Source organism: Alligator sinensis, unplaced genomic scaffold, assembly GCF_000455745.1.
Source record: "Alligator sinensis unplaced genomic scaffold, ASM45574v1 scaffold964_1, whole genome shotgun sequence".
Classification (NCBI taxonomy): Eukaryota; Metazoa; Chordata; order Crocodylia; family Alligatoridae; genus Alligator; species Alligator sinensis.
Window position 1 is genome coordinate 65903 of NW_005842680.1, and position 20020 is coordinate 85922.

The 20020-nt window shown below is 42.6% G+C and overlaps 1 protein-coding gene across 5 annotated transcripts in view; it reads right to left on the reverse strand.

The window, feature by feature from the left end:
• Positions 1-254: 254 nt before the first annotated feature.
• Positions 255-20020, reverse strand: part of THRAP3 (thyroid hormone receptor associated protein 3) — a 56237-nt gene continuing 36471 nt past the window's right edge. For all 5 annotated transcript variants that reach the window (XM_025215861.1, XM_006033926.3, XM_025215863.1 and 2 more), the window contains 10 exons: positions 19667-19826; positions 15017-15910; positions 12500-13240; positions 9563-9735; positions 9008-9119; positions 7274-7358; positions 4997-5181; positions 3004-3193; positions 2338-2487; positions 255-1173 (listed from right to left, as the gene is read on the reverse strand). In XM_025215861.1, the coding sequence (XP_025071646.1) occupies positions 952-1173; positions 2338-2487; positions 3004-3193; positions 4997-5181; positions 7274-7358; positions 9008-9119; positions 9563-9735; positions 12500-13240; positions 15017-15910; positions 19667-19803 (2889 nt within the window). In that variant the 5' untranslated portion in view covers positions 19804-19826 and the 3' untranslated portion in view covers positions 255-951. The remainder of the gene's footprint in view (positions 1174-2337; positions 2488-3003; positions 3194-4996; positions 5182-7273; positions 7359-9007; positions 9120-9562; positions 9736-12499; positions 13241-15016; positions 15911-19666; positions 19827-20020) is intronic.

Here is a 20020-nt window from a genome sequence, read left to right on the forward strand (position 1 = left end):
AAGTTCACAACCAGCTGCAAAGAGGATACACACATTGTCTACAAGCAGTTTGGGATTCCAGCACACGCACGCACCAGGTCTAGCAGCATACACACTAACACTGGTGGGAAGAATGGGTGCATTTTTACCATGCTAACTTTAACTGTCAACATAAAAGAAAAAAAAAGGGGTGATTTAAAACAGACCCTAAACTCAACTGGTACATAGAAAAAAAAAAGTTTTTAAAAGATAAATCATAGCCGTTTGGTCCCAACTTGAAGATAACTTGTAGATGTTTATTCACATGCTGCACTGTTATCTTATTTATAAGAACCAAAAATAGTTTCCAAAAATTATTGTTCTTAATTGGTGTTACTACATAAGCAAAGGCCTAAAACAAGTAGAGTATGAGATTAAAAAATTGAATACACCAGAGGGAGAACATTTGAACTGGTGAATTAATTCCCCACCTGTATCATCTCAAATCATAGAAGAGAAACATGAAAAAATGTCAATACAACTGGGTAAGACGGACACAAACCGAAATATCCACACAGTCTTCAAAGCCTGCTGCCAAAAAACCCCCAAAACACACCCCATAATTGGCCATCCAACAAGGTCACAGAGCTGAGAGAGACAGAGAGAGAGAGAGAGAGAGAGAAAGGAAGAGGAGAGTGAGTGAGCAGGCTTCTATCCGACATCTGACCTTACTCAGTCCAGCAGGTAAAGTCTTTGGGAAAGACAGACTCCAAGAGTGGATCTGAATGCAAATGATTTGATTGGTTTTAGCCCACATTCTCAGAAGCAGAACTTGGAAGCCACAGTTAACCTGGGACAATTTCTAAGCTTGCCTCTGGCTATGGTCAGCATGTCAGTGTCCCCTGGCCATCTCCAACACTATCAGCTGGATCTTGCCCCCAGCCCCCACCACTCCCCATGCCAGGGCTCTCTGGGGACATGCAGGCACGGGGACTACTCAGCTGCAGACTGCAGGTTGTCCTTCTCCTCCCGGTTCTCTGCCCCACTTTCATCATCCTCGATCTCTCCCTCTTCTCCACTGAACTTGTCATGGGCCCATTTGGGACTTGTGCTTGATTTCCGGAACATGAAGCGGCCTCTTCCCCGGGGGAAAGCACCTCGGCCACGGCCCCGGTTCACCCACTTCTCGCTACCTTCACCTTCTCGGTCATCGTGCTGTAGAGGAGAGAAAACAACAGAGTTGGCGGACATCAGCAAGCCATGCCTATCAGCCAGGGAAAGACAATTAATACATTGCCCCCTTATGGCGTTTCAACTAGGCAGTGCTCCCACATGATTCAACCTCCTTCTGCATTTATGCCATCCACACCAAAGTCAGATATCTTGGTGACTTTCAACACATGAAAGGGTGCAAGCATGCATTTGGGAGCATTCCTCAAGCAAGTTTCCCCCTCTGCTTTTGCATACATTTCCACTCTTCTGCACAGAGCTCTTTGCAGCAGCAAGCACCAAGAGGTGCCCAGGGGTCAAAGCCCTCCATAGACAACGGACCTGCAGCTGACTCTGCACTTGTCCAACTAGGAAGTTATTCTGGGGAAGGTTTTACACCGTGCCCCATCTAACCTTTAGCTGCTCTTTATGCAGGGCTTCTGGGCAGAGCAATTCCCCGCCCCCCCAAAACACCCTGCCACCTCATGGAAACGCTACTGGCCCAGCTATTTATTATTATTTTTTTTTTTAGGCCATAGACTGGAAAGTGGTCCAGATTTCTGTATCTAGTGACAAAGAAGCAGAGCTTAGAGATTTGCAGTTTCTATAAAAATCAAACCAGAGAGCAAAAGAAACCGCTTTACTGATTCAGGACTTTAAGGTGAGTCATTAAAAAGTCAAGCCATACTTAACACTTTCTAATAGTGCTGCGGAGAGATTAGCAGGATCTTTAAAATCCAAGAACAGGGGGAGAAATACAAGCACGCTGGTGCAAATCTGTTTAAAGCTGATTCAAAAGGAAGGAAGGAAGGAATCTGGCCAGGACTGGCCTAACCAAATGGCTGCTAGAGGGTGGGAGACCAGTCCAGCCTGTGCCAAGGGTGAACAGTGTTAGGCAACACAAAATAGCAGGCGGGCACTTTCACCGGTGTTCAGGATTCTATTTAATAGCAAATGGCTGTGCAGGGCCTGCTGGAACTGCTCCTTCCTTAAAAAGCTTCTGGACTGACTGCATCCACTCAGGAGGAGCAGTGCCTCCAGGATACTAGCACTAGTAGCCAGTGACAATCGCACCCAGTTTCCTTCCCACGCAAACCACATCAGCCGTGGGGAAAGGTCCAGCAGCTAGCAGGGCACATTCCCACGTGGATGGGTTCTCCTGAGACATACCAGGTAATACTTCTTGCTTTTGGGTGTGTACTCTGGGTCCCACTCCTCCTCCCTGTTCCGCTTCTGGAAATCAGTATTGCCACCGCTGTTGTTGTTGTTGTTGTTGCCTGAAAAGGTTCCTCTGCCCCATCCTCGCCCCCTCGCTCTGAACTGTGGTGGCAAACAAGAGACAAACGGGGTTGGGGGAGAAAACAGGGCTTAGAGAAGTGTCCTTGGGTCTCTTTCATGAAGCACTAGAGAAGGCATGTAACAAATGCAAGTGGGAGGGCTGCGCCATTAAGACAAGAGCTTTCAAACACCAGTGCAGGTGAGATGGGAAGAGTTACTGAAAACGGCTCCTCCCCAAGTTTACTGACATAAAACAGTGGTCCCTCCCCAGCCAGTGCAGATGAGCAGATGCCAGTGCATTGCAAAAGCCTTCCAGTTTCCATATGGCCTTCAGGATCCTCACCAGACTGCCAGCTCTAAGGTTTCAACACCTCCAAGGGACTTTCCACATCCTAAGCCAGGCTGGCAGCTAGGAACTACCGTGCTTTAGCGTGTCACCCTGGATCATAACCAGGCCCCTGAATTTAGAGAACCAGTTTTGTGCTCAACACCCAAACTGGGAAGAGCAGCAGTTCTCAGGGTTCTCTGCAGGGGGCAAGGGGATAGGACATGACTTACAAAGGTTCCTCTAGCTCTTCCCCTCTCAGGTCCAGCAAAATCCTTAGTGCCCAGCCGGGACTTGTCAAAGCCGGTGGTGCTCTCCTCCCGCTCCTCACTCTCCTCTGGGTAATCCTCCCCTTTGTAGGAGCGAGAGGACTGTGAAGATGAAGAACTAGACCTGGACCGTTCACGCACTCTCCTGTGCTTTCTGTACCAGGAATGGGGAGAGGGGGGAAAAAAAAAAAAAAATGTTTCTTAATCAGAACTTTCTCAGACAAATGCTTGAGGCTCCAAGGCAGAAAGGACCAGTGGAAAAAACCCTGGTCATGCCCAGGTCATTCTCTGCCACTGTGACACAGGACACCGAGTAAGATGGAAGTATGGTCTGACCCAGTTCTTATGTTCTCTGCTGTCAAATCACTTTCCCCCATGCCTCCACCAGAAAAACAATCTCCTCCCTTATGATGCCTATGCACCGCCGTGGTGACAACTGGCCAAGGTCCCTGGACAGGCTCATTTTCAAACAGTAGAGGCAGCTGACAGAATGCTCCATTCATCTGTATTAAGGGAGCATAGAGATGCCCTGCCATGCACCACCACCCACTGTCCTGGACACTGCAGAAACCTGCAAGGAAGACAATGCCTTCCTCCAGGAGCTTGGATTCAGAAACCAGACCGAGTAGAGAACAGGGAGTGATTTTGGTTAAGGTCCCCCAACACTCAGCCTGTGGTCTCTCTGCTTGGCCACATCCCTTTTTTTTGACACAAAGGTGTTCCAGCAACATACTGTCCCGCTGCCACCAGAGCATGCAGCCAGCACCAATTCACTCCTCCTACCAACCTCCTTTTCCCAAAAGCTCTATCTACCTGCCCAAGGAGGGGTGTGAAAAGCATCTGGTCTGTTCAAGAAGCAGTCAACTGCATCTGCTGTGTTTAAGGCGCTGCCATGCACCAAATGCAGTCCAACAGGCAAACTGCACTGTTACATGGTGAAATAAGATGGTCAGCAACCAGAGTTGTGCTTAGACACTGCACCAAGGCGACCTGAGGCTCCCAGGCCCTGATCCAGGTCAACACTTATGCACACATTCAATTTTAAATCCAGAACAGTCCCTCTTCCTTGGATCTTGAGCATATTTTACCAGCCTTCCCAGCAGCAGGACACTGGCCACTGCAGTCCCCCTGCTTGACCTATGGCAGATTAGAATGTTATGTCTTGTGGTTGTATCAGGATTGACGATGTAGTTTTACTAACTGGTTAGACAATGGATTTGTACAGGATGCTCTGGATAGGGTTGATCCCGTCTCAGGCAGGAGGCTGAACTAGAAGAGAAGGGACTGTGAAGGTCCCTTCCAGCCCTACTTTTCTATGATTCTGTGAATGGAAAAACACGACTCACCGTGAGCGCACACTTTGCTCGACTGAAACCTAGCTTACTAGTTCTGTCCAAAACTAAAATGACATACTATGAAAAGTGCTGCTTTTTGTACTCCACTTTTGAGATCGAGTAGAATTCAAAAGCCAGCAGCCTACAGAACACCTTTTCTTTAAAGCCAACTAACTATTGCACCAGTGAACATTAAAAAAAAAAAAAAAAAGTTGCACGGTCTTTCCCAGATTACAAACAAATCGCAATAAGAAAATAACCTCAGTGTTTTATCTTAAGTAAAAAACTGAACTCACAGGAAAGAAGTAAAAGTTAACCAAGAACAGGTAGCATGGTAACCCTACCAACACTTCACTTGACAGATGAAACAGCATATGATCTGTAAAAAAAAACATTCCCCTCACCCTGCCGTGAGCACCCACCAAACTTACGCTGACCAGCACTTCAGTAGCACAACAGAAATAAGCCTCCTGGATCAAATCTCAGAAGGCAAGCACAGCGCAGCTTCATCAGTGACAGCAAAGCCCAAAGCATCTATTCACTGTGTAAGGTTTCATCTGCAATCGCAACAGAAGCAGCATACATCGTAAAATAAGGAAATGAAGATTTAGTTTCCTACATACTTTTTCTTTGACCCTTTGTGAGTTCTCTCAGTTTTCTCCGTTGATCTCTCTCTTGAGTGACTAGAGTCTCTCGAGTCCACGGATTCCCTTGATTTATCTCGTTTAAGATCCCTTTCCTTATGTTTTTTACGACGTTCAATATCAAGGCGCAGGTCAACTGGGTCATCTTTGTATTTCCCTTCAGCCTGAAAAGACACGAAGCAGATGAGAATTGAACACAGCAAGGTTTCCGTTTAAAATCAGCAACTTCAGAACCATTACTTTGCTACTGACTGTAAGAGTTCTGGAGAGTGGGCATCATTTTACAATACAGAGCAATTTGCTATGAGAACCTAGCATCTTCATTCAAAGGCTTCAGAGTTTTCCTACATGATACTTATTCACCAATTTCCCCCCAACACAAGGGGACCAAAGACTGACTTAACTTATGTTGCAGCCAGAGAAGGCTGAGATTGAATAGCCCTCATTTAAAGTCCCATCCAAAAGATCGTGCGTCAGAACTTGGCGCGCACAGTCCTAGCACTTTAAATTTCTCATCTCCCACATCGGATTGTTATTGAACAACTGAACTCCTCTGGAGATTTGACATGATTACTACATGAAGCTAGAGGAATTGTATAGAGGCCACACAAATGCAGATGTTGATTTGTTTGCAGAAATCTCTTTTAACTTACAAATCAGAACCAAACATTCCCAACAGTAAGCATTGCTCTGCCCTATCCCAGACAGTCCAATTGCACCTTATTCCATGGAAACAGGAGACATTCTACACTAGGTGAGGAAATGGTGCACAAAAGGGTATAAATTTCCCTCCCTGTGGCCATCTAAATGATCTACTAATGCAAGTTACATGAAGCATCATGAGATGAAAATATCCAATAACCAGAAACATAAAACTGTATGAACAAACACCAAGTACAATATTTTAAATCCAGTCAGTAAGAGGAAACTGGGTAACGAGTGCCTTAGTTTTAATACCCAATTATTATTTAAATAGTAGATTTAAAAGTTCTAGATTACTGACAGTTCTATGCTTGGGAACTGCAAAGCTTGAAAAGCAACACACATCAAGATTTCTCTTGAATTAAACAAAAAGGATTAGTAATTCTCTAACTTTAAAGTTTTACTTACATGAGTTTTTAAACACAATTTGTTTAATTAAACATTTCAATTAACAGCAGAGGTGGGAGTTGGCGTTTTGTTTTGTATTTTTTGCTCTTCTGCTTTCCCCAGGCAAAGAGCTTTAATTCCTACTCTGAGAACAAAATTGCTCCCAACGCGATGAAGGACAGGTAAGTGACACATTCAGCAGCAGCTCCCTTGTGTGGTGCAGCAAACACCTATTTTGTACTTGTGAGGACACAGCTGTTTCACGGAGGGTTGGCGGGCTGTTTGGAAACCACAAGGTTTTTTTGTTTGTTTGTTTGTTTGTTTGATTTTTTGTTTTGGTTTTTTTTATATACACGCTGCCAAGCTGGCGCTCAGATCAGGCCCATCAAATCCATCTCACCATCGTCCATGTCAAGCCACAAATGTGTTTGGAAAAAAATTGAAAACAAATATGAAACAAGTAAGGTTTCAGTAGGACTGTTTAAAATTTCTTCAACGTTCAATGTAAATACGTATGAAGGTGAACAAACAAAGGTTAAAAACCCAGAATCTAACATCTTAGGTTCTAAATCTTTTAGGATGGCTTACAGAGTGTATTATGGTTCAACACTGTTCTACTCACAAAAACTATTATTTGATTTTAAACCGTCTGTTTTTATTAAAAACAGGTGCTGAATGTTAAAGTAACGGTAATAAACAGAAATGATACGGCAAGGTGTTAGAACAAAATTTATCATCTGCTTAGTAATAGGGTATTTGGTTCAACTATTTAGTTTTACTTTCCTCTCTTTGACATGCATGTCTTTTTCAAAAATATGGTTGGAAATATCGCGTGTATACAATTGATTTAATAATACTTACAAGCAGAAAAATATCACAAAAAGTCTCTTCTCTCATCATGGGCACTTGTTCCAAAAATCCTCTCTTTTTTTCTCAAGCTCACCTCAATTGACTTTGGGATCATTTACCATATTCTAACCACTTCACAAAGGTTGTTGATACATTTTTTATTAAAAATTAACCCTTTGTAGTTCATTTTTAGAATTATGCCCATCCTTAAAAGAAAAACACAAACTTAAGTAGAGAGTAATTTAAACAAAACATCACTGTTAAGTTCATGCCCAATGCACTCATTTTGTTGAATAACTGATCACAGTAACAGTTCACCTTGTAGCCAGGTTCTCTGGAGCTTTTCGTTTCCTCTTGAGAGAATCCATGTTTTCTAAAAGTACTGGGAGAAATATCTATCCGCCTGAAAAGAAAAGCAAAGCATGAAGCCATTGCCTTACCATAAATAGAATGTCAAGTTTTCCTAGTCCCAATGTCATTATATAAATAAATAAATAAATAAATTAATTAATTAATTAAAAAGCAGTCCATACTCCAGTGATTTACCACCAGGTTGCCATGGCATCCTGGGGTTCCTTGAAATCCTTTCAAAGGTGCCACGGGATGCCACACAATGGTAGCACCGTAAGATGTGCAAACATGGTTCACAAAGGAATCCATAGCGTCTAAACCATTCTGACCTGTTGTGGTCTTTGAGTCCTTCACCATAGCACAACTGAACTACAGGCAGTCCTCGACTTACAGCAATTTGCACTTGCAGCGCTCTGCCATTTACACCCATGTTATTACTTATGGCTCCGGATCCTCGCACTTACAGCACTACAGGAAAATTTACAATGAGAAAGAAGGCAGCAAAACAAACATCCCTGGATCAGTTTCTCAAAAAGCCATCAAGTGGCCTTAAGTCTTCCCAGAAATCTCCCCAAAGAAGCCCTTCTGAATTCCATGACCCTGATGAAGGTGTTCCTTCACCTTCTGATTACATAAAAATGTATGTGATTAGTTACTGTATTGCCCTGTTTAGTCGATTTATATACAGTACACTTTAGAAAGCTTTGTACTGTACAGCATATATCATTTATAGCTGATTTAAATATGGTCTTTATGGTCATTTCTATAAAAAGTTGGGCATCAGGCCCTTGGTCAGGAACATAACCCCTATTATAACATTGTTTCTATGGGAAAAATCAGATTTGACTTGCATCGTTTTGACTTTTAGCACCTTTTCCAGGAACGTTAACCTGCCGTAAGTGCGAGGACTGCCTGTATTAGGTATTTTGCTGTAGTCAAACAAGTGATAACCAAGAGCTGGCATTTTCCAAGGACTGCCCTGATATATATCCCACAGCCATTTTCTACAATGTTTCTCACAGCTTCCTACGAAATATTTCATAGATAGACATTAGGGCTGGAAGGGACCTCACAAGTCCATTGGGTCCAGCCTCCTGCCCAAGGGGCAGGAAGTCAGCTGGGGTCAAATGATCCCAGCAAGATAGGCATCCAAGTGTTTCTTAAAAGTGTCCAGAGAAGGTGCTTGCACCACTTCTGGGGGGAGTTTATTCCAGGCTCTGGGGACTCAGACAGCAAAAAAGCTTTGTCCAGCTTAAAATGGTCTTCCAGCAGTTTGTGACCACTAGACCTTGTTTTCCCTTGGGGTGCCCCGGTGAAGAGACGTTTTCCCAGTTCCTGATGCATACCCCTTCTATACTTATAGGTTGCTACCAAGTTCCTCCCTGAGCCTTCATTTCTCCAGGCTGAAGAGTCCCATGCCTCTCAGATTCTCCTCATAAGGCCTGCTCTCTTGTCCTCTAATCATGCATGTGGCTCTCCTCTGGACTCTCTCAAGCTTCTCCACATCCCTCCACATTTAGTACCATCAAGGCAGACTGCAGATGCAGCAAGACAGATCAGTGACATATCCATTATGGCAATTACTATTTTCCCAGCTAGATGATGTTTTGGCGAGTTTCATTTTTGAGTTATGCCACATAGTTTAAAGAAAATATTAAAAATATCCCTAAAATTTTCCCCCAAAAATGAAGTGCTCCTTACCTATGGATTTCAGGGCTCTTCTTGTTTTTAGCTGCATCTTGTTCCATTCCTTTCTTTAGGTATTTAGTAAAACGCTCATTCAGTGTCATTCCTGAAGACCCAAAGTGATGCTCTGCAAGGGGGGAGGGGAGCGTTCAGTGAAAAACTACCATGGAATTGCTATCATTTGGATTTTAGGAAAACCTGCCAGTTATGCAAGGGTCTGCAATGGCTCCAGAACACACAAGTGTGAAGACAGAGGGGCAAGCGGGCAAGATTCAAGTAGTCAATAATACTGTTAACAAAGCCACTCCCTCAAAAAATCAGTGAAACAGGGCCTGCTTGCACCGGTGGTGAATTCAATCTGCTTAACAACAAATATAATGTGGTAAACTAAAGTTATGCAAGACATCAGAATACACAACACATATGCAGATTTTGCACTAGTCTCTGGGACCAAACTTATGCTAGAGTATTGCTTTTTGCTGTTTTAAGTGTAGGCAGGCAGGGGGCAGACCCAGTAGGCTGGAGGGAAGTATAAACTTTTGACCAAAGATAACAGGACATTTGGCTCACCTCTTACATGATGGACTATAGTCACTATGTGCTGAGCAAACAATTCAGAAGGACTTCGTTGAGACTGAGCTGACTGAATATGGTGGAAAATGGAGCGAAACTCCTGCTCCTTTTTGTTGCTGTGTACAAGGTCGCGACAGAGTTTGCGTTCCTGTGCCAATATACCACTCGGACTAAGAGAGAACACACAGATGTTATAAATATAACCACCAGAAGGGCAAGCTGGATCGAAGTAGCTTTCACGCTGTAAAGAGACAACACTCAAAAGTAAAATAAACTCAAGCGCTGCATTTCATATCCTGCTATAAGTCATCTAAAAAACAACCCCCTCCCTCCCCCAAAACACCAATGGCTTTGTTTCCACTTACATGGCTCCTGGAACTCTGGCCCCTTCTTCTCTGCCAAAATTACTAATAATGTTCCCTACTTTTACTAATGTCTTCCTATAATATATCAGATTCCAGGAGTTTAGCACTAAGTATTTTATTTCCCTGCACTCCAGACACCCAGGACCAGATTCAATTTCAGAAGTCAGAGACGCATGAACCTGGCTCAGGAACTCACAGCAGCAAACATTTCTCGACTAAGAGTGGCAGGCACAGAAGGTAGAACAAGGTTCCTTAAAGCTATGAACAGATTGGGTAAGACCGTAATATTTTTCCTAAAACAAATCCAAAGAAAGCTGGAACTATCGGCAATAAAACTGCCTGGTTTCAGTACAAGCATCAATAAGGCCTGGAGAGCAATCTCTAAGGGGTTGCCCAGAAACAAGCTGAGACTACTTAACATGCATCCCAGGTCTTGCACTGAAGACAACCCTTTCACCACCGCCTCCTGGAAAATGGCACAAACTCCTTGCCTTCCCACTGCATCTCCACAGCAGTCACTATCTTGCTGCAAGAAACAGCAGACTCATTTAAATCAGAGACATTTCAGTCACTGATTTTAATCATGGTTTAAGTGAGCAAACAGGGAAACCTCAACTTAAATAACCAGTGTTGTGTTTCCCACTTGCTGTTTTTGTTACTGACTCTCTGTCTGTAGGAAATTCTCGTTGCCTGGTACTATGCTACCATTAAGGCATGCCGATTTGTAACTCAACATAGCCTTCAGACTAACTTTGGTACTTTCTGCGAGCCAGCGGGGCATTATATTTGTGTGCATCTATTTAAGCTATCATATTAACACCTTTAATCCTTTTTTCAGACACTTTTAATATATAGAAGCTGGAGGTGGCTGGTTTAGGTAACTTTTTAATTGTGATTCACATCAACCTGAATTTAGGTGAAAACTAGCATTCAATACAATACACAAAAAACAGCATTTTAAAATTGTTCTTATCAAAATATGTTTTGCATTTCAAAACTAGACTGATTTGGGAACATAAGGAGCATAGGCTGCAGTTAGTCTGACCTCACTACTTGGCCTGTGTGACCAGAGACAGAGGTACTCTTACATCCCAAAGGGTACATGTGGGCACCTTGTACGTTTTGCAAAAGCACTTACGCGAGTCCGGCCCAGACCCATATTGCTAATTCAGGTACCTCTGAAAAGACAGCCCTGTGCTCGTGGAGATTTCAGAACTGGTTTCAATTCGTGGATGGGAAGAGGAAATCAAGCTTTTCTGTCTTTCCTCCTTTCAATTCATTTCTCAACTTCAAATGAACTAAACCAAGTAAAGAGAATATTCTTTGCACCTACTATAACTGACCTGCAACAAGAAGTAATTAAAGAAGCAGCTTTGACACAAATGGAACTTGGAGCAATGACATTCAGAAAACTGCAGACAGGTTTGTACTATTGCACATACTATTATTCTGAGATTATGGAAAAGCTCCCTGTGATTTTGTACACACTTAAAAAGCAGCATTCTAAAGCATTAAAATCCGAGTTCTCGTTGTTACATCGCATTTTTTTTATTTAAGCAATTTGAACAGCTAGTAGTAACGGCAGGCCTTGCCACAGGGAATCCATTTCAAATTTAGTTTTAAGACAGGCTTATTTTTGAAAAAGGAAAAATGTGTTTACATTAAAAAAAATCCAATCTGATGTTTATTCACCTGGCTGCAGCAGAGCATCATCCAGCCACTCCCACAGCAAAGCTGGTAAGTGCAGAGCTGCACTCAGGAGTGAAAGCAAATTGTGTGGCTCAGCCTAGGCTGTTTTTAAAGCAGATCCCAGCTGTGCTAGAAGGCTGCAGTGGTCATCCTGATCATTTACTGTTTTTTCCATGGTCAGTGCTGCACGAACATTAGCCCACCTCACCCTGTGAAGTGCCAGCACTTGCTTGCCATCCACCGTCCTCTCTGCTCCTTCTCTTCACTCCTGAGTTCTAGAGCTTCCTCTGGTGTCCCACGGGAACACTGACATTTTCTGACTACTGCTGAGAGATCATGCCTGAGCAGTGAGCACCCTCTAGTGGTCTTCCACACTGTCAGCCTTTCAGAAATGGTAAATGGCTGTCAGAGCTCCCAAGCAGTTTTGGCAGATACTCTACCTTTAGAAGAAAAGCAGCAAATTCTCCTCCAAATGTGCATAACTGAGCTGCCATGCTGACAAAGACCTCCAAACAGCTCGACAGCAGCGCTTTTATTACCTCTGAATAGAGCATGACATGGTCGGAGTACAGGCTGCGAGCCACCAACTCCCGAGTGCTAATCTAGTCTCCTACACAGCTTCCCTATGCAGATTATGAAAAGTTCGCTTACACCGTATGCTTCATTTTCTGCAAAACGGGGAACATAATCACTGGCCTTCCACCTGGGGGATCCATATGTGGATGTGTTAACACTTAGAGACGAGAAGAGCAATGTTAACATCCGGTCATGCAATATCCTGTAATTAACTTTCCCAGTATTTTGTCAGGTTGAGGATCCACGAGAGGTAAAGCAGTCTACTAAAGCGACTACATGGAACTGAACAAAGACAAACCCTTACCGTGCAAGATCCTCATCAAAAGAATCCATTCGGATATTGACTTGGGCCTCTCGGGTAATGGAGAAGGAAGATTTGCCCGCTGCTAGCCCATCTCCTTTGCTGCCTGGTTTGTCCTTGGTCTCAGAGGCCTTTCTTGGTGGAGGGGAAGTACTTTTCTCCTGGTTTGCTTTGTAAGTGGTTACTCTAAAATTCTTTTCAGGAACAAACCCTCTGTGACCTATTTCGGCTCTTTTGGATGCTACTTTCTCTTCTTTCTTAGACCTTTCAGAATAGGTTTCCTCCTCCACTTCCTCAGTTTTCCTTTGCTTCTCTTTTGCTGATGGCAAGAACACTACACCTTCCCATTTTCCTGGCCTATCCTCATCCTGGTTTTTGCTAGTGGTGGCCACCACTTTAGACATGAATTTAGGCTCATCATCAAATTCTGAATCCTTTCGGCCCTTAGCCTTATCTTTTTTCTCCTGCTCATCCATCTCCTCTTTGCCATAATGACCTTCCTTGTGGAATTCTGCCATCTTCACCTTCTCAAAATCATCCCGAACCTTATAGCGTTTAGGTGACTGGCTGCCACGATAAGACTTTTCCGGATCAGTTTTGGAGGAGTAGGGATCAGGTTTTGTTTTACTATCAGCTAACCCCAACTCTGAGAAGCTTCCTTTTTCTTTCATTTTTTCCTTTTCAACATTCGTTAGTTTCTGTTCCTTGTCTTTCCCATTCTCAGTCTTCTGCTCTTCCAAATACCTATTTATAAAACATACATATTAAAACAATTCTCTTATTAAACTATAGACATGAGCCTTTTTATTTTTAAAACTTCAAAGTATCAAATAAAAACACAGAAACTGTCAGACCTGTAAAGACACCAAAGGCTAAATAAATAATAAATAAGGTAATATGCAAAACAGATAATCATTGTTCTATATTAGATGGCCTGAGTTTTGAATATAGTCACCAAAAAGGCTGGAAGATGAATGTGACATGAACCAATGAGGTGAGACTCAAGAGTAAATAATAAAAGAACCAACTTACCCAGATTTATTTTAAGAAAATTCATAAGGTCTTACCCAGTCTGTTTAGTCACTTACAAACCTGGCTCAGGAGAATTAACACATCAGAATGCTCAACTTGACCTTTTTAAACAATACACACTGGATAGAAAAGTCTCAAAATCTACTTCAAACTTTGGATGCAAGTTTCCTAGGAAAGCTACATATTTCAACATATACTGTAAACACAAATAAAAGCAAAGAAAAAAAGTTAATGGGGGTGGGGGGGGGGAAGAGGGAAGAATCACGTGTCTTGGGAGAACAGACAAAACTCTTTATTCTGGCATTGAGAATGATAACACCTCCCAAAACAATTTCAAGTGCCCCAACTATGCCGGTTAAGAGTGATCAGCCCTCATTTCAATAGAGCTGCAGAGGGATTTCTCTAAAAGACTTAATTTTACCACTTTAAGAGCCTAGACTGGACTTGGAGATTCTCTCTTAATTTCAGGTCCCTCTGATACAGTATTTGCCCCCAAACTAAAAACTAAGAATCAAAATGATTACTGCCCCTTAAGTGAGGTGCTCTATTGGAATTAAAAATCAATGAGTGGCACATTTATCAGGGTTCTGGACTGCAATTCAAACCAGATAAGAAAGATATCCCTGTATTGGAAGTCATTTCTTCCTCGTCCCCAATGATGCACAAAATTAACCCCAAACAGCAAGCACTGTTTTCCTAGACATCCCAATTTAAACAAACACATGCTTGAACACCACGGTTCTATTAGCCCTTGCTTGTTTCTATTAGGAAGTTGCATGGTTAGATTTTCTTTTAAACAATGTGTGCCAGTGCCAACATACAAGAACAGCTGCTGGAATTCAAGAGCCACAGCCTACCAATACAAGAGAGATTTTCAAAGTGATCGGTATTTTGTCAGTTAAACTTGACAGTGCCCAACAGCAACCAAACTTTCACAAGCTAAGGTTTGGCTACCTGAGCACTCCTGCCCCCAGGTTAAGCAAGCCAGCATCAATGTCTTAATATCTCCAATGTCCCTTTAAACTTGGGAAATGACCCCAAAAGACATGGTTAACCATTACAGTTTGTTAACTACATAATTACTTAGAAATCAGACCGTTTTAACTGCAGTGAGAATTCAGACACACAACTTTACATTAATTTTTTATAAAAAAAACCCACTGGGGTCATGTTATAAAAATGAACTTCTAGGTAATCTGCATCATCTTCACAATGTTATCGAAGCATTAAGGAAACAAAAATTCCTCTAACAGATCCCAGCTAGATTCTGCAAAACAAATTTAGACTGCAACCTTTTTTGGGCAGGTACTCACTCATACATAGGGCTTGTTCAAAACATACCATAATTGGTCCCTGATTTCTGTAGGAATCCAAAGATCCCATCATAACTACAGTGATATATAGAGACTTCATGCCAATAAGAACACGTTTGTATGTGCACCCTCATCCCCCCACCCAAAACAAAGAATGGGAAAACACACAACTTGCCTTTTTGAGAAGGCCGCCCCACCTGGAGCTGCTGCTTCCTCCTTCTGGGAGGTACCATAAATTGAACTGATTGCTGTTGGACTTTTACAGACAGGGCTCTTCCTTGTTGGGCTCAAACCTGGCTCAAACGGGCCCTGATGTGACCCTGCCTGAAACGAGGCGCCACTTTGTAGAACAGAACTCATCTGCGAAGCATTGGAGAGTGGAGGGCTGGACTTCTGCAATGGGCTTGGCCGAGGTGAACGGCGCCTCACCACAACAGACTGGAGGGGGCTTTTTAGGGCAGGGCTGCGCTCTCTTGGGCTAAGCTCTGGCACAGAAGCTCTTGAAACTGAACCTGAACCATAGCTGGTCATATCCTGCCATGGTTTTGACCCCTCAGATGCCTTGACATCTTGACTACCTGCTCCAGAAAAGGACTGCTCCTTCGAATCTTCGCCTTGATTATCTCCTGTAGCCTGTGATGCCCGTGTGTCCTTGGATGAGGACTTTTTCTCCTTTACAGACTTTCTCTTGGAAGACTCTACACGACTGTGGTTTGAGGAAGACCGAGAAGATGAAGACCTCCTAGATCTATCAGAAGATGACTTATCGGAGTTTCTAGAATGGCTCCTAGACCTTGGTGATGGGGACCTCCGCTTCGGGGACCGAGAACGCGACCGTCCCCTGCGAGGACTATAGGCCTGGCGATAATTTTGCCAATTGGACCTGTAATTTCCATAGCCTCCTCGGTTATACTGGCCCCACGGATAAAATCCTCTGTTCCGCCCACGGAAATAATACGGTCTCCTGTACCCTCTGTTATGACCTCTGAAATCTCGGTTCTGATAGACTCTTGGGTGGTTCCTTTCTCTATTATGAGATGGAGAATATGATCTTGAACGAGACCTAGAACTGGAAAGAGAAAAAATACAATTATTTGGAAACTTTCCCCTCAATTAAACTTTTTTATTGAAAACCGTACAGAATTAAACAACCCATACTGGAATCTCCTTTAAAAAGGTCTAAAATGATCTTTTTTGCTTGCCTCATAACCCAGTCTCATTATTCTAAACATGACACTGTCTGTTTTAGTGAAAGCCCTTCCCCCACACAACCAGTGACAGTACACAGTATCTGTACTACAGCCGAAGAGGAGACCCACAGCCTTAAGTCACTGCTGAGATCAGGACAAGAACAGCTCAGTTCCAAATGGTCTAGGGCTAATGTTGCCGATACCTGCCTTCACGAGACTAAGTGGTTTCTCTTTCAAACACCCAGCCTTCACAACTCAAGGTTACACCTAACCCCAGCTCTCCTAACAATAAGCCAGGGATGCATTTCAGCCTCAAAGGGCAGCTCCTCCTATAACAGATTTAAGTCCCTGCAGCACAAAGGAAGGGCTTCAATGGAGGGTTTGGCAGGGGAATCCTAAATGACTTTCCTTGCTAGAGACATTAAATGAATGCCAACGCTTCAAAATGAAAACGACAGCACTGAAGAGTAAGATCAAGGACAGGGTGTTTTCTATTTCTAATCTCAAAATGTATATGAATCACTGAGATTCAAAACCTTGAGCTCAGTCAAGTGAAATAAGCTATAGAGCTTCAGGAACAGCGTGCAAAATGCACGTATTGTGCCTGCAGCCTGATGCCAGGAGATGGCACTGTTTAATACTGCAAATCTCTTTTACTTTTAAGGGGAAAACAGAGCGTTCAGGCAGGAAGGCAGACAACATGGAAGTTAAACACATGAGGTTATAGATTTGAGCAGTGTTTCTTGGGGCAGACAATATAAAGTTTTTTTCTCCCAAGTACAACTGTTTTCCCTTAGTTTTATCAAATATTTGAAAACTGCAATTGTTGCAGAACTATAAAGGCAGCAAGATAGCTGAGGACAGCTCAGGTTAATACATTTTATTGAATACGGGGAAGTCAGAGCGCTGTGTTTACAGGGAGGTGTTTTAGTAACTTTGCACTTATTTAAAAAGTGCAGACAATGTTCCCGCTAAAAACAAACAAACACAAAGGCAATTTCTACACGCTTTACTCAAGTGATACCTATTTACTGCAAATATTTTAGGGTACTTTATTAATAAAGATTAAATTGTCACTCAAAAAGCAACGCTTTTAGCAGCAATGTTTGAATCACTTATCCTAGTAGACATTCCCTACTACTTTTCTCTCCTCAAAATACTTTAAAAAAAGTACAATAAAACACCACACTTTACTACTACTCCTAAAATGTTAAAGGTCTAGCCCAGCTAAAACATGAAATTTTAAGTGCAGTCTTCTTTTGCCAAATTATCAAATACATTAGTGTTTAACAGGCAAGAGCTTATATTACAGCATTAGCTACACCCGATATGCATTTAGTTTAATGTAAACTAATTAATGGTTTCCTGAAAGCATTTATGCTCTGCTCAAAACAAGAAAACAGTACAACTTACCTGAAACAGTTTTTCATTTGAAAGTGGTATCGACAAGATAAGAAAGATGGAAAGACACATGCAGATGCAGGCAGTGAAAACAAACCAATTTAGAGAGGCGATCCAGAAGCACTAAGCAGAATACATACGGCTCCTGTCCCCAAGTGACTAATTTATTTGTTACCAATTACTAATAAGGAACCTGCTACATGCTGCTTCCAGCATCCACTGTCATTTTAGAGAGGCACAGAACATGAACCTTTCACACAGAGAGCTGCAGAGACTATTTACAAGAAATCATTTTAAGATGCAATGTGAAATGCAACAGAAATATGCTAGAAATGATAATTATCTTTCAAGTCTGACAGACTCCAAAGCCAGCCCATTAAGTTAGCAAAGATCATTCTTGAATTCTGGAGATTCCACTCCTATAATAGTGGGCAAAGAGAGAAAGAAACAGAGGAAGATACTCTCTCCTGCAAACAAAAACTATACAGACAAGGCTGACCAGAATCAAGCACGGCAACACAACCTGCAACACGAGTTGAGCCACTAAAACAGACTGAAACAAAATGATGTCTTCAATTTATTCTTTGATACAATAGCGTCATTTTTTGTTCTGTGCTATGATTCTGCATTAGACCTACCTCGGTGAATACACTAAAGTCTTACAAGATGACTTGTCTACAACAACCCCTTCCATCTCAATTCTCTTTTACCAAGTTATTTACAGCGCTAAAGTTGTCCCAGCAGCAACACAAGGTTAGGGGAGATTTGTCTTATTTGGATCAAGGAGCCTGAGTTTCCATTCATCATAGCTGCCTTGTAGCTGGTCAGATGTTCCCGAGTACAATGCATCTTTCCTAAAGCTCCAGCTTCTTTATAAACAGCTCTGTTCCACTTGAAGCTCCACCCCATCTGGTTTTGTCCAGTCTCCCCCTCTCTCAGTTGCTTTTCTGCATCTTAAAAATCCTTTTAATAATTCAACAGTTGCAGAATTTTCAGAATACTTGTCAGGCATTTTAGACTAGTGAAAAACAGCTGAATAGCATTATACCCTGTCCAACTGGAAGGGGAGGGGGTTTTTTTGGTTTTTTTTAAAGCAGAGCAAATGCCAAATGGTGGCTTTGGAAGATACAAAATCCTCCGCTAGTAACTTAGTTGCTTGGATAACAGAAATCCATAGTTTTGTTCTTTTAAGAAACAGTTTAGGCTTAAATTGATCCAATTCTGAATAATCCACAGGCAACAGCTATCAAGCACTCAGAGGACTTATCAACATATCTCTTAGCAGTGAAATGAACTCCGAATCACATTTCCTTCCTATTTTACTGTTGACAGTTCCCTTACCAACTCCCACTGTCCTGCAGGTGGGAGCAGGTGGGGGAAGAGGACTTCATATCTACCTTTCCCAGAAGTAGTTTAGACTGCCACTCTGTAAAGACCCAGCTTCATTCACAGCTCTAGGAAATGCATGACTTTTCCAAAAGGCCTTTTTTAAACCTCTTAGCAATTAAGCTAAAAGAACAGAAAGAACAGAGAAGTTAACAGACAAGGCATTCTGCTACAGAATCTCCAAGCTATGCACCCACGTGTTTGTTCTGGCAGGGAACAATCTTAAGAAGACAAGACTTTCTCCGTGCTATTGGCACCTTAAACTATAGATTTCATAGACATTAGGGTGGGAAGGGACCTTGTAAGATCTTCAGGTGCAGCCCCCTGCCCAAGGGGCAGAAAGTCAGCTAGGGTCAAAAGATCCCAGCAAGACAGGCATCTAAATGTCAGAGTGGAAAAAAAAGTGAAAAAAGTGATCAAAAGTAACTTTGGTCTGCCAAGAGGTTTAAAGCCAAATCTGATATTTTCCAGGTCATAACAAAAACATTTAACCTTTCTTCTCTGATTATCCTGGCTCAAGAATACCTGGCAAACATCTCTTCAGTAACCACTTCAAGTCTCCAAACAAAACTTGGAGAGGTTGAACAGAGATATATAGCCAGCAAACAAAAGGTACCATCTGACATTGCTGGATAATAGACATGGGGCTTTTCCGTTTTAATTCATTTTATGAAGCAATTACAGAAATAGTGGAGGTTGGCTGCAAACTAAAGCAAGAATCTGAGAGAGACATGCCGAGGCTTAATCGACTTCAGAGCTTAATACAAAGGTTTTCCTGGGAGGCCCGGCGTCACCATCTAAGCAGACAGAAGAGCCCTCTGAAGGGCACAATGAGCTGTATACATTACCTGAGCCTACGTTTTCTTGATCGTGAGACAGAACGGGAGCGGGAGCGGGACTTGGAAAAGGAACGGGAACGTGATCTCGATCCAGATCTTGATCGGGAGGAGCGGGATCCAGATTTCGATTTGTTAGTTTTGGACATCTTTGAAGCTCCTCCAATCACACCTGAAGAAATGGGGATGGAAAAAAAACCCAACAAGTAAGTGAGAGGATCCTGCCAGCTTTTTCAAGCTCTCTCCCTGACTGTCTGGACAACCACATATGTTGTTATAATGGAGCTTGACAAAATTATGAACAGGACATCTGAGCAGTTGCCTGTGAGAGCAGGCAACTAGACTCTCAGACACCAAACACGCTCT